The 13,659-nt window shown below is 41.8% G+C and overlaps 1 protein-coding gene across 2 annotated transcripts in view; it reads right to left on the bottom strand.

Moving 5' to 3' along the window:
- Nucleotides 1–3,019: 3,019 nt before the first annotated feature.
- AHRR (aryl hydrocarbon receptor repressor) overlaps nt 3,020–13,659 on the bottom strand; it is a 77,496-nt gene continuing 66,856 nt past the window's right edge. For both annotated transcript variants that reach the window (XM_084857649.1, XM_084857650.1), the window contains one exon: nt 3,020–7,761. In XM_084857649.1, coding sequence (XP_084713775.1) covers nt 6,672–7,761 — 1,090 coding nt within the window. In that variant the 3' untranslated portion in view covers nt 3,020–6,671. The remainder of the gene's footprint in view (nt 7,762–13,659) is intronic.

Here is a 13,659-nt window from a genome sequence, read left to right as displayed (position 1 = left end):
TTATGTCCTTTGCAGCCAAAGATGGAGAAGCTCTATACAGTCAGTAAAAACAAGACCTGGAGCTGACTGTGGCTCAGATCATGAGCTGCTTCTTGCAAAATTTCGGCTTAAATTGAAGAACGTAGGGAAAACCACTAAACCGTTCAGGTATGACCTAAATCATATCCCTGTTGAATATACAGTGGAGGTGAGGAATAGATTTCAGGGATTAGACCTGATAGACAGAGTGCCTGAGGAACTATGGACGGAGGTCCGTAACATTGTTCAGGAGGCAGCAACTCAATCCATCCCAAAGAAAAAGAAATGCAAGAAAGCCAAGTGGCTGTCTGATGAGGCTTTACAAGTAGCTGAGGAAAGAAGGGAAGCGAAAAGCAAGGGAGAAAGGGGAAGATATACCCAACTGAATGCAGAGTTCCAGAGAATAGCAAGGAGAGACAAGAAGGCCTTCTTAAATGAACAATGCAAAGAAATCGAGGAAAACAACAGAATGGGAAAGACTAGAGATCTCTTCAAGAAAATTGGAGATCTCAAGGGAACGTTTTGTGCAAAGACGGGCATGATAAAGGACAAAGAAGGCAGGGACCTAACAGAAGCAGATGAGATTAAGAAGAGGTGGCAAGAATACACAGAAGAACTATACAGGAAAGATCTGAATGTCCCTGATAGCCATGATAGTGCGGTCACTGAACTTGAGCTGGACATCCTAGAGAGTGAAGTCAAGTGGGCCTTAGGAAGCATTAGTAACAACAAAGCTAGCGGAGATGACAGTATTCCAGCTGAGCTATTTAAAATCCTAAAAGATGATGCTGTTAAAGTGCTGCATTCAATATGCCAACAAATCTGGAACACTCAACAGTGGCCACAAGACGGGAAAAGGTCAGTTTACATTCCAATTCCAAAGAAGGGCAACGCCAAAGAGTGTTCAAACTACCGCACCATTGCGCTCATTTCACATGCCAGCAAGGTGATGCTCAAAATCCTACAAGCTAGGCTTCAGCAGTATGCGAACCGAGAACTACCGGAAGTACAAGCTGGGTTTCGAAGAGGCAGAGGAACTAGAGATCAAATTGCCAACATTCGCTGCATCATGGAGAAAGCAAGAGAATTCCAGAAAAACGTCTATTTCTGCTTCATTGACTACGCTAAAGCCTTTGTGTGGATCACAACAAACTCTGGCAAATTCTTAAAGTGATGGGAGTACCAGACCACCTTACCTGTCTCCTGAGAAACCTGTACGAGGGTCAAGAAGCAACAGTAAGAACCAGACATGGAACAACCGATTGGTTCAAAATTGGGAAAGGAGTACGACAAGGCTGCATATTGTCACCCTGCTTATTTAACTTATATGCAGAGTACATCATGAGAAATGCCGGGTTGGATGAATCAGAGGTCGGAATTAAGATTGCTGGGAGAATTATCAACAACCTCCGATATGCAGACGATACCACCCTAATGGCAGAAAGCGAAGAGGATCTCAAGAGCCTCTTGTTGAGGGTGAAAGAGGAGAGTGCAAAAGCTGGTTTGAAACTCAACATTAAAAAAACGAAGATCATGGCATCTGGCCCCATCACTTCCTGGCATATAGAAGGGGAAGAAATGGAAGCAGTGACAGATTTTACTTTCTTGGGCTCCAAGATCACCGCAGACGGTGACTGTAGCCATGAAATTAAAAGACGCTTGCTCCTTGGGAGGAAAGCTATGGCCAACCTAGACAGCATAGTAAGAAGCAGAGACATCACCTTGCCGACAAAGGTCCGTCTAATCAAAGCTATGGTTTTCCCAGTAGTAATGTATGGCTGTGAGAGCTGGACTATAAGGAAGGCTGAGCGCCGAAGAATTGATGCTTTCGAACTGTGGTGCTGGAGAAGACTCTTACGAGTCCCCTGGACTGCAAGGAGGTCAAATCAGTCCATCCTAAAGGAAATCAACCCTGAGTGCTCATTGGAAGGACAGATAATGAAGCTGAAGCTCCAATATTTTGGCCACCTAATGCGAAGAGAAAACTCCCTGGAAAATACCCTGATGCTGGGAAAGACTGAAGGCAAAAGGAGAAGGGGACGGCAGAGGATGAGATGGCTAGATAGCATCACCGATGCAATGAATATGAACTTGAGCACGCTCCGGGAGAGAGCGCAGGACAGGAAGGCCTGGCGTGCTATGGTCCATGGGGTCACGAAGAGTCGGACACGACTGAACGACTGAACAACAACAACATTCAATCTGTACAAATTCTGTAGAATTAGTTTTATGTACCTTGAATAATACTATTCAGAGGGGGAAACCACCCTGAACAAGATCATTTTCTACCACCAGAAGAGAAACTCTGAATTGTGAAGGTGCCATTCATTCCAACCACTAGGTAATACTACACAATTTGGTTTCAGGTTACTTTTTTAACTAGTGCACCACCTAAAATTAATATCTGGTTTTGCCAATACACTGTCATGTTACTCTTTACTTCTGGTCTCTGCCTACCCAGGAAGCTGTGTGTTTCACCCAGAGCAAGAGGCCAATCTGAGTTAAGCCAGCCTTTATGTTTTCAGAAACGGCCATTGCTTCTTTGTCCCAGAGTGCTAGAACCGTAATCTGATACCTGCAACAATGACTAATTAATTCAGTCTGCAATCTCCATCTTGAGACTGGGTTTGTTTGCAGGTCATGACAGCCTACTGTGGGTTAGTTTACTTGCAGTGGCTGTTGCATTATGCCAGGCGCCTGCAGGCGCCATCTTGGCATGGCGTCCATGAGCACCCAGCTTACCATGGCTTGTCATATCATGCAAACCCAGACAGCAGGGGTTGTTAAATAATCCTTAAACAAGCCATGGGTTACATCACATACATGGACTTGTTTGGAGACATTTTACTTCCCTGAAATACACTGGAATTTGCCTTGGGATAGTAATGTCACAAAAACTATTTGGGTATTTCAAAAGAATATTGGATGAGGCTAGTAAACTTTATTCCAGTTTACAAACCTTCCATCCAACCAATAAACCAAACAACCACAAGTTTAGGATATATAAAATGCAAATGAATACATATATTATTGCCCCTACTTCATTGCACTTCCCAGAGTAACTCTTTGATCGCTAATAAATTTTTCCCTACTTCTCATGGCAGCTGCTAAGAATGTTGCATTTTTGCCAATCACCCAGTTTATCCATATGTGCCAATAACAATGGGTGGTTACAGAGGAGGCTTTTATTCTGCCATCGGGCTGCCTCATTGACATAATTTTATGGGGACCAGACACCATCTTTGATTAGTTACCTTCCTACATTTTCCCACCATATCTTCCATCTTTTTTTCTTACAAATATTCCAGTAAGGAGGGAAAGATGAAATAGCTGCACATGCCTTTTAACTGATAGTGCTAGGATCCCCATCTGGAAGCACCCAAGGATACAGAATGCTGAAGGCTGACCCCCTGTAAGGAGTTAACAAAGAACTTCAGGCATGCTGCAAAGACCTTTTCATTCTGCCAAGCTGTTCGTGTGGTTTAATGTTTATATCTGTGCTTTTAAAGTGAATTGTTTTTAACCTGCTTTGTCTTATTTATATGTTTTTAGTAATTTTTGGATTGTTTTTATCGTATTTATTGTCTTGATAGGTTTTAGAAGTTTTGTAATTTGCTTCAAATTTTTTTATAATATAAATACATTACCATGGATAAACTGCCCAAGGGGAAAAGATTAAGAAGCCTGTCTATCTCCACCTAGGTATCGCACATCAGATAACATCCCGTGGCTGCATTTTGTAAAGAAAAAACCTGGGAGGGGGGTGGGAAAGTAGACACAACTCAGTATCACACATAGTTTGACCCTCATATATGGCTTGAGACTTGCTAGCCATGATGCCCAAGTTGCAGTGAACAATCCTGAATCCTTATACTTGTATATAAGAGTACAAAACATCTCATAGCTCATATGGAGGTAGTTTTCTCATATGTATACAAGAATTTTCAACACATCTGGCAAGACTGAACAATGTAAATAGAAACCAAGAATAGAAAACAGGATTACAAATTCCACACTTTGATTTACATACAGAATGTTTATTAACAAATGCTGAATTTTACATTTTTGGACATTAGCAGACTATAACTTTAAGAACTATTATTTTAAAGTTGAAATCAAGTGTGAAACCTTTACCAAAAAAAGGGTCATTCAATAGTGCAGGGGCAGGAAGAAGGTTGATCAGGATCTACTGGTAGATCTTCAGATGATCTGCAGTAGATCAGATGATTTGCAGTAGATCAGCAATAGTTTAAAAATAGTGAAAACCAAAACCCATTTTTCCTCCTAAATTAGACAAGAAAGCTTGGGGAAAACAGGAATAGATTTGTGTGTGAGTGGTGGTTCTGGCACTGAAAAAAAAATCCTGGACTGAGCATGCGTTCAGAGGCACCCTGTTCTGCAAATCTGTCGTAAGCCACTATTTTGCATCTGGCTCTGGTTGGTGGACCTCAGGGTTCTAGTGAAAAACATAGTAGATCCGTATGACTAAAGTCTGCCCACCTCTGCAAGAGTGCAACTGTTTTGTCAAATGGACAATGAAGTAACTTCTAGTTTGATTTTTTTTTTCCTTTCCAGAAGAGAATACCAAAGTAAGGAATGAAGTACACTTTTTTTTCTTTTTTACAATTTATTCTGCTTAGTCTCAGCTTGATATATTTCAGGCCACTTAATATATTTCAGGCCACTATTATAGAATAAATTATACAACTATTTTCAGACATTATATTAAGTATAATTTTGTTGCTTTCTCTTTTACCATTACTGCTATAAAGGTGCTACAAATCACATCATCTGTTTTTGCATGAGCAAATGAATATTTTTAAGGCTAAAACCTAAGCATATAATTTTGTAAACATAAATGGAAATTTTTCAGAAACATTTTTTGTTCATGTTAATAATGCTGGACCAGTTAAGAATGATGTTGAAAATATGAAGACCATGGGACAACTGGATATATTTGAACCGTTAAAAAATGATTAAGGTGTTCGTTGACCTTTCTGCTTTATGTATTCATCTGATTGTATTGGTTAATAAAAGAATGCTACTACTTATTTTTGATTTACTAGTAGAATTGTCTTTCTGGTGACAAAGTGTTTATAATTTTGTTCCCATGAATACGCTTCTGGAATATGAAAGACATTCTTTTCTTGATAAGATGTATACTTTTGATTATACTCTTCCATAAACTAGTAGCATATGGTTTTCTTCAGCCAGACAGCAGACCTTATGTATGGGTATATTACACGTCCAATGTTAATATTTGGGTTTTGAAAAATCCAAACTACACTGTGACTTAATTAAATGCAATGTACATTGTTCATTAGAAGGCTTTACAGATTTAGAAATGCAATTGTATGTTCCATATAAAACATGGCTAGAAGGCAAAACATTCCAATATAAAAGCAGAGGGGAGATAAATCATGTTTTGTGTATTGCAGTTCAATGCTATGGTTCATGCTTCACCTCCAGAGTGCACAGAATCTGGCTTCAAGTTTCTCTGCCAGTTCTATACCACAACAGTTGAAGCCCTGCCAGCAGCTGACACAACATCTGTCCCAATGGCTGGAGAATACCATCCATTTCCAGTGGCAAGGGAAAAATAGCATTTTCCTGAGTAATATAAACAGAGACAGTACGTTACTACAGTGTGCCACTGCAGCTTACGTTGATCCATAGGACTGTGGGTTCCAGGTACATATGACAATTTAGGAGGATGCAATAAAAGGGAAACACTGATGATGCTGATAATGCTTTGAAGATCTTTGTCATTAGAGCAGGTGATAAGGTCTGGAAGCTGGGCTAACCTTGCTACATGAAGTATGCATGAACATCTTGCAATTAAGCCATTTAATTTAATTGCACAAACATTTTGATGCATTTCCACATGGCCAGATTATCTAAGCCAAAACCATACATCAATATCTTCATATAGATCGTTGAGTCATAAGATAAACCCTGTGGGTGCCAGTTACCTCTCAGAGCTTTTGTATAGTCACAACTTTTCTTTTGCTTCTTCCAGCAACACTATGTATAAAACTTGCCCTAGGCAAACTACAGTCCCTTCCATTTTTCCTTAACACTGGCTAGGATCCCAGGAACTGTACTTCCTCTGACACCACCACCTCCTGCTAGGCTCCCTGTGATCCTAAAAGATAACAGAGAAGAAGCATGCCTGGTATATCCCTAGTACTCATAGGGACTTTTTAAAAGTCATTCTATTTTATTCCTTGAATAGCACAAGAGACACCCTTAAAATACTTGAGACCCACAGGTGGTATGGCTACCATTGGCCAAGAGTAATGAACTGCTGCATAATGTATGCACGCATCTTCCTTTTTAAACCAGTTATCAACTGCCCTTTTATTTCAGTAGGGAATTATCTGCAATGCAATGTGCTTTTATAAATTTTAAGGGCACTTCTATGTGTCAAGTTTTAGGGGTGATTAGCAGTCTGAATTAGAATACTCATCGCCTATAATCCATACAATAAGGAGGGCCAACAACTGCTAGGCCATAGAGTTGCACCAAAATGGTTCTAGTAGCCCAAAATCTCTGCAATGGGAAGTCCCTTATTAATGAGATACTTCCTTTTTGTGTCCCATCTCTCCACTACTGATTCTGCTTTGAACAACATACGGAAGCACCCTAACACATTACACAGTTTGCTGGCCCATTATTTTATTTGGATGAGAACCTGCTAATGCAGTTTCAGGGAAAGCAATTTGTAATCCATTCTGTCCACTGCCAGATATAGGAGCAGAGCCTAAGGGCTCATGTTTGACTGTTTGAATAAAGCTGGGATTTTTAAACTCAGAGTGTGTCTTCAGAAACTGGCTATTCAGTCCTCTCTCTTCTACTAAACTGGCATTATAAAACTGATTACAGTAATATGGGCCTTGCATGCTCTCCATAGTTTCTACACAGATGGGGTTCTGGGGGCCCAGTGGAGTTGTCTCCTTGTTATGCACCCCTTTGCCAAGTCCATTTCTATTGATGTTATTGGTATGGTGCATCACAATGTGTTGCCAGTTATAAGGTGGGTAGACACAATGCTTTGAGGTTTGGCAGGGAGAAGGTTGCTCATTGAGATCCAGTTCGGTTTTGAGGTGGACCCTAGAAGAAAAATGGATTGATTGCTTTTTCATTGTGCTATTGTCATCTATCCAAACACAACTTGGTGAAACGGCATAACTATTAGCTATGTTTTCAGAGTCGGAATCATATTCAGTTTTAATCAGCATGTTATGAGTCAACCCAGTGTTGTACAGGGTTTCTGGGGATATTGGCGGACGTTGTAATTTCATGTATTCTCCTGAATAACTGTCGGCTGTGAATTGCTGCAAGCTTGGATAAGGCTGGCAATTTTCTATGCCACCCCAGTGGGAAGGACAGGTTGATGATAAACTGAAGAGGTGCTGGTCTCTGTTGTAAAAAGGTCTTAGAGGTTTATTTGAGCATGTATTCTCATTACACTGACTTTTAGAACAAGAACTTGATGGATTTCTTGAAGTCCAAATGCCATTTCCACTATTACTATGCTGAACACCAAATAGTGACAGAGTAGGATTAACAAATTCTTGCTGAATAAAACATTCATCATCATCTGTATTAGGCTCAAACTTCACTTTTATGCTATCCTGTTCTTTCTTTCTTGGAGTCCACTTATGCTTCGTTTCTCCCAATGTTTCCCTATTCCCTTTCATGCTTGCAATGCTGTTTGGAATCTTCTTATGGCTGTCTTCCCTTTCAACAAAAGTAGAAAAATAAAATCAGCAAGCATAATAGTACCAACACTAATATTAATAATAAGCAGTTTTTGCAATAATGTGTGACACAGAACTATATGGTGATGGGAAAGAACAAGAATTCACTCGCACATCACTGGAATTAGTTGTCTTATCACATTTTAAATCTAGTAACATATTGATCATCATACATTACATAATTTACACATGTGCATGTTGAACAGTATCATCTAATTCATCATCACTTCTGTGGATGACTCCTCCCAACATGAACTTATATTTTTCTGCATATACCACAATTGCAAAACTTCCCAGTCATCAGTTAAAAGTGTTTCAGTATACCTCAGTGAAACTTGAAGGCACATTCCAGCTGCGTTCAGATGTCACGATAACCCATGTTGGCTTAATAAGCTACTCACAATAACTTACTTTTGAAATAGTCCACAATGCCCTGCCACACCACCAGGCTAATAAGCTACTGTGAGTGCTTTATTAAGCCACCATAGGTTATTGTGACATCCGAATCTATGCGTAATCTGAGTCATCCCCCCACCCCCTGTCTCACTGCAGTCCTCCCGCCTGAGCAGTGGCGCTGTTTCACCCATTAACAAAAGAATAAAAATCCTGGCTGACTCACAAAGAAGCAAAAATTCCAGGTGCACCAAAAGGGCCTCTCCTAGTCAGGAGACACCCCCCAATGAACCATCAAAACCCTGCATGACTACTCAGAAAGGAGAATCATAGAATAGTAGGCTTGGAAGGGGCCTATAAGGCCATCAAGTCCAATCCTGATGAGGAAATCCCATGTGCACGAAAAGGGGGTGGTGGCTATAAAAACGTGGAGGTTTGCAGGATCGGGAACAAATTCCCCTAGTCAGGAGGTACCCGATGCACCATCAAAACTCTGCACAATTACCCCAGAGGAAGGAAAATCCTGGGTGCAACAAAAAGATGGTGGCACAAGTAAACCCTTGTGAGTTTGCAGGATCAGGACAAAACTCTCAATAGCACATTTCCCCCAATAGCCATTGCTGGAATAGCCACCTTTATTGTCCAGAATTGATGACAATAAAGTGGAATTGCACATTTCACACACACCCCATTGCTGGCAGTGCTGCTTCTGTTCGTTATAGCACTTTAGCGCTAAAGCGAAATTGTGCAAAAGCCCCCCCACATACCCATTGCTGGCATGAAGCCTTTATTGCCTCAAAATCGCTAAAGAGCTATAATGCTTTAGCAATATAGTGGAGTTGCGCATTTCACCCCCCCACACACATCCACACATTGCTGGCAGAGCCACTTTTGTTCACTATAGAGCTTTAGTGCTAAAGAGAAATTTACAAAAAAGCAAAATTGTGCATCCCCCCACCATTTTGCTTCTTCACGGAAAAGTAACCAGAGAAGGAAAAAGGGGGTAGGAACTATAACTCCCTGATAGTTTGTTGGAATGGGGTGAAATTGCACAGGTGGGGTGCCTTCATGGGGAGCCTCCAGATGCTGTAGTGGATTATTGAGGAACTCTGCTTCTGCATGTAAAAATGAGCAGTTCTTTCCTTATTCCCTTTTTTTCCTTATTTCCCAAGTTGCGCAGTTTCGAAGTAGTGATCAGGGAAGCCTGTCATTATTTAACTTTGCTGTAGCAGGGTAGCGCGATAGCACAAGGCTGTCATTGTACTCAGAGAAAACTGTCATTTTGTAACTGTAGCACGTTGTCCCTGGTTGTTTGTCAGATCTCGGGAAAAGAGCTCTGCGGCTGGAGCAGAGCAGCTGCAGTGGTTTTGGCTGCTCTTGCCAGCCAACTATGTAGGCGATCAGAATAAGCCACGCTGAGTGCCAGATGACACGATAACCCACGGTGGGTTAAACAACCCTTGCTGCAAACCATGGGTTAACAGAGTGGGTTATTTTGGCCAAATAAGCTATTATGGATTTAAAAATTCCCAGGAGATGACACAATAGCTCACGATGGGTTAAATAAGCCATCATGGCTTATTTAACCCATCGTGGGTTATCATGTCATCCGAACCCAGTCTCCCTGTTGTTTGTCCTGAGCATCTGGAATTCAGCAGTATTCTACCCCTTGACATAGGGATTCTATTTACAGCTGTGGTGGCTTTTGATGAACCTATCTATTGATGAACCTATCCTCGGTGAATTTGTCAATCCTTGTTTAAAGCTAATTGAAATATCTTGCGGTAATGAAGTTAGTTATGAGTTGTGTGAAAACTGGTTCTTAACCTACTTCTAGTCAATGTCAGAGATTTAGTACTTTTGAGATAAACATTTCTATCCACACCCTCAGTTGTCATTTCCCCCTAAATTACAAAAGCCCCAGGTACTTTGTCTCTTCTTCATAAGGAGGGTGTCCAAACACCTTGATAACCTTAGGTGCCCTTTTCTGTACCTTTTGTAAGTATATCATAATCTGTTTTTAGATTGGCTAACTGCAAATGTATAGAGTTATGAGTCTGGACTTCCAATCCTGTGAGGTAGGATAGGTTACAGGCAGTGATGTAGTGGAGGCAGCACTCACAGGGACACAGTGCTGGCACTTTTTGATTAGCAGGGGTGCTGATGTCATCTGCCACCCCACTCAGAATTTTCTGTTCCTCTCTGAGCTTACCTGCAACTCTCATAATAGCTGGAGGGAAATGAATTTTCCCATCATCTATATTGCTCCCTGTTGTAACGCAAGGTATTTTGCGATGGCTTGCTCTTGAATGAGCAATTAAGACCCATTAGCTGTACAAAAGACCTGCTCATGGTGGAGATACAACCCACAAGAACTAATTTGTTGATATGGATCAAAACATCTGCCTGAATTTTTGGACTGGGGGGGGGGACACGGCTATGCGGACTGCCTTGATGAGCACCTTTACTTCAAAATTTACCTCTACACTACTGGTTACAAGACATTCTTTGCTGCACAATTCAGAGGTAGGGTTGCCACCACCCAAGCTATTAATAATAACTCTTAGCCTGAACATGTGGGGATCCAGGCTTAAGGCTTGCACCTATGAAGAAAGACAGACCCTTTCCCAGAGTTCCTTTATAGTGCAATCCTGCACACATCTACTGGGAAGCAAGTCCCATGGAGTTCAATGGGACTTACTCCCAGGTAAGTGTGTTTAGGACAGCTGCCTTAATCTCCAAGCAGAGAGAAGTTCAGAAATGGCCAGTTGGTGTTAAAATAAAATGAATCATAGAATCAGCTAGACCTTACTTATCAGGAATCTAAATCCTAAGAAGAGCTCACCAAAACAGCTTACAGGTGAGGGGCACCTGGGGCTCCACAGCATGGAAGAATCTAGTCTTGACTGTTCACCTGCTGCTCAAAGACACAGGGAGATTTCACGATCACCGGCATTTCTATGGGGGCTGGGCAACTCCCTGGGCTCCTTCACATGGAGCTTTTATCCTGCGATTGAGATTGCTCCTTCACGGAAGTTTGCAGGCTCTATACATGACGACATGACCCTGCCGTGACCCTTCGGGGCATCTCCTGCACTAAAAGCCCTTTGTTCCATTTTTAAATAGATCGTAGATAATGAGCTATCAAATTACCCCGCTGTGTTCCACTTCAGTTTCCTCCATCAAAAGAGTTAACGGGGCAAGAAGAGGAGCGAGATCAATGAAAGATAATGGAAGATTCAGATACGGGGAGAAGGAGTGGGGAAGGGGAGGAGGGAAAGGAAGCATGTGTAAAGGGAGTCAGTTGCGATCCCGCATTTAAAACGGAAGCAGAAAGCCCCATTTTAAATGCAGGATTTTAGGCTGGTGCAGAGATGCCCCCAGAGAAGGACTGGAGAGTCAAACTGACCAAGCCAATAGTCTAAAGTGACCTTGATTACGCATCCTTCAACTGATGCCTGCATGTATGTATTTAACATAAGGCTGAGTAATGATGTGGGTGGGAGGCAAGCCTCAGATGTGGAGTAACACGAAGTTTGGGATGTACCGATGTCTGTGCATTCATTCATTCATTCATTCATTCATTCATTCAATCAATACATTTATATCCTGCCTTTTTTCTCTCTCGCAAGGAACCCAAGGTGGCTCACATAGTCCTCTTCCTCTCCATTTTATCCTCACAACAACCCTGGCAGGTAGGTGAGGCTGTGAGTCAGTGACTGGCCCAATGTCACCGAGTCAGCTTCCTGTTCTCCCAAGTCCCAACCCAACAATCTATCCACTATACCATACTGGGCATGTCCTTTGTTCAGAGGCATGTTCTATAAGAGAGTGAGGGAAAGGCTGGGTGTGTCACAACAGTTTTTTAAATGTGTTGAGGGCATAGATTTATAATGGCATTTCATATTATTTTCTTCACCTTGCAAATAATTCCTCATACTGCCACAGCACACGGACTTGACATTTTCAGTGAGCTTTCCACTATGTCGCCAAAACCTCTTTCCTGGGTGATCACACCCAATCTTGATCTCATCAGTTTATATGTGAGAATTAAGATTTTTAGGGTGCAATCCTGCGCATGTTTAGACAGAAAAAAAGTCCTACAACAGCATGGCTGGCTGGGAATGCTGGGAATTGTAGGACTTTTTCTGTCTAAATATGCATAGGATTGTGCCCTTAAGGGCTTTTCTGTGTGACCAGACTATGTCCCAAGTCAATAGGTGAGGATGAGTTAGCCTTATTAGAGGGGAAATGGCCAGCACGCTGTTTGCCTGTGTGCACACGCACACACACACGGACATCCCATTTCTCCACACAGGAGAAAGGGAGTACATAGACTTCAAAAATTCAAATTAATAAATGAAACAAAAAGCTTCACAAAATAGCAGGAGATGGGGTAGCCTTGTGGCTCTTCCAAGACATGGGGGTGAGTGCCTTTTAAACATGCTGCCAACGACATGGACTAATTGCACAAGTAAGCGTTCTGCTCATGGCCAATGTGTCACTTAAAATCTGGACACAAACAGATAAAAAAGGATGAGATTACCAGTACTGACATTATCAGCCTGCAAATATGCATGTTCCCAGTAGAGGGAGACCTTGATAGCTATAAAGGTGGAATTCATATCCATACAATTTTAAACAATGTTAAACAGTAAAACATAGTTTGGCTTCATTTGTCCCCCCTGCTCCCAATTATCTGAATTATTAAAAATAGGATAAGTAGTATTTCAAAAGGCAGATCCAAGTGAAAAACAACACTGTTTGGCTGAGCAAAAGCAGCACCAGACCTTTAGGTCAAATCTGTTCAGATGATCCTCTAAAGCAGCCTTTCCCAATCTGGGTCCATGTGTTTGGTGCTACAACCCCCATCACCCCCAGCCAGCATGCTGGCTAGGGGTGATGGGAGTTGTACTCCCAAACATGTGGAGGGGCCCAGGTTGAGGAAGGCTACTCAAAAGCAATAACGTTTTGAGTAACTGTAAAGTCTGGCAGATCGTGGCATTTCTGTGAACTACTGCCTAAATGAGCGGGGTGGGGGGACTACTGAATTTTAGAAGTATTAACATTTTCAACAAGCTGCTAGACAGCTTGGCAAAAAGACATGAAGGCTGTAAGGATCAGCTACAACAGAAGTAGGAAGGTTGCTCCCATAGCTCGATACCAATGGTAGGGAATCTGTCACCCTCCAGGTATTGTTGGACTACATCTCCCACTGTTCCTGATCACTGACCATCTGGCCGGGGCTGATGGAAGATGGAGTTCGACATGATCTGGAGGGCCACAGGTTCCCTACCACTACTCTATACAATGTTTTATCTCAATAAATACAGATTCAGATAACCATTTGGTAGATGATTTACATGTATTTTCCTTAAATCTCAGACCCGCTCCTTACGGATCTCTGTCCTGGAGTGCTATAACCTTGGATAAAGCCTAATGAGAAGACTGGCAACATAGAGGTTATAGTACTACTTATCCTGAG

This window comes from Heloderma suspectum, chromosome 5, assembly GCF_057233095.1.
Source record: "Heloderma suspectum isolate Gila_16-S chromosome 5, 16-S_ref, whole genome shotgun sequence".
Taxonomy (NCBI): domain Eukaryota; kingdom Metazoa; phylum Chordata; class Lepidosauria; order Squamata; family Helodermatidae; genus Heloderma; species Heloderma suspectum.
This window is presented reverse-complemented; position numbering and strand designations above follow the sequence as displayed.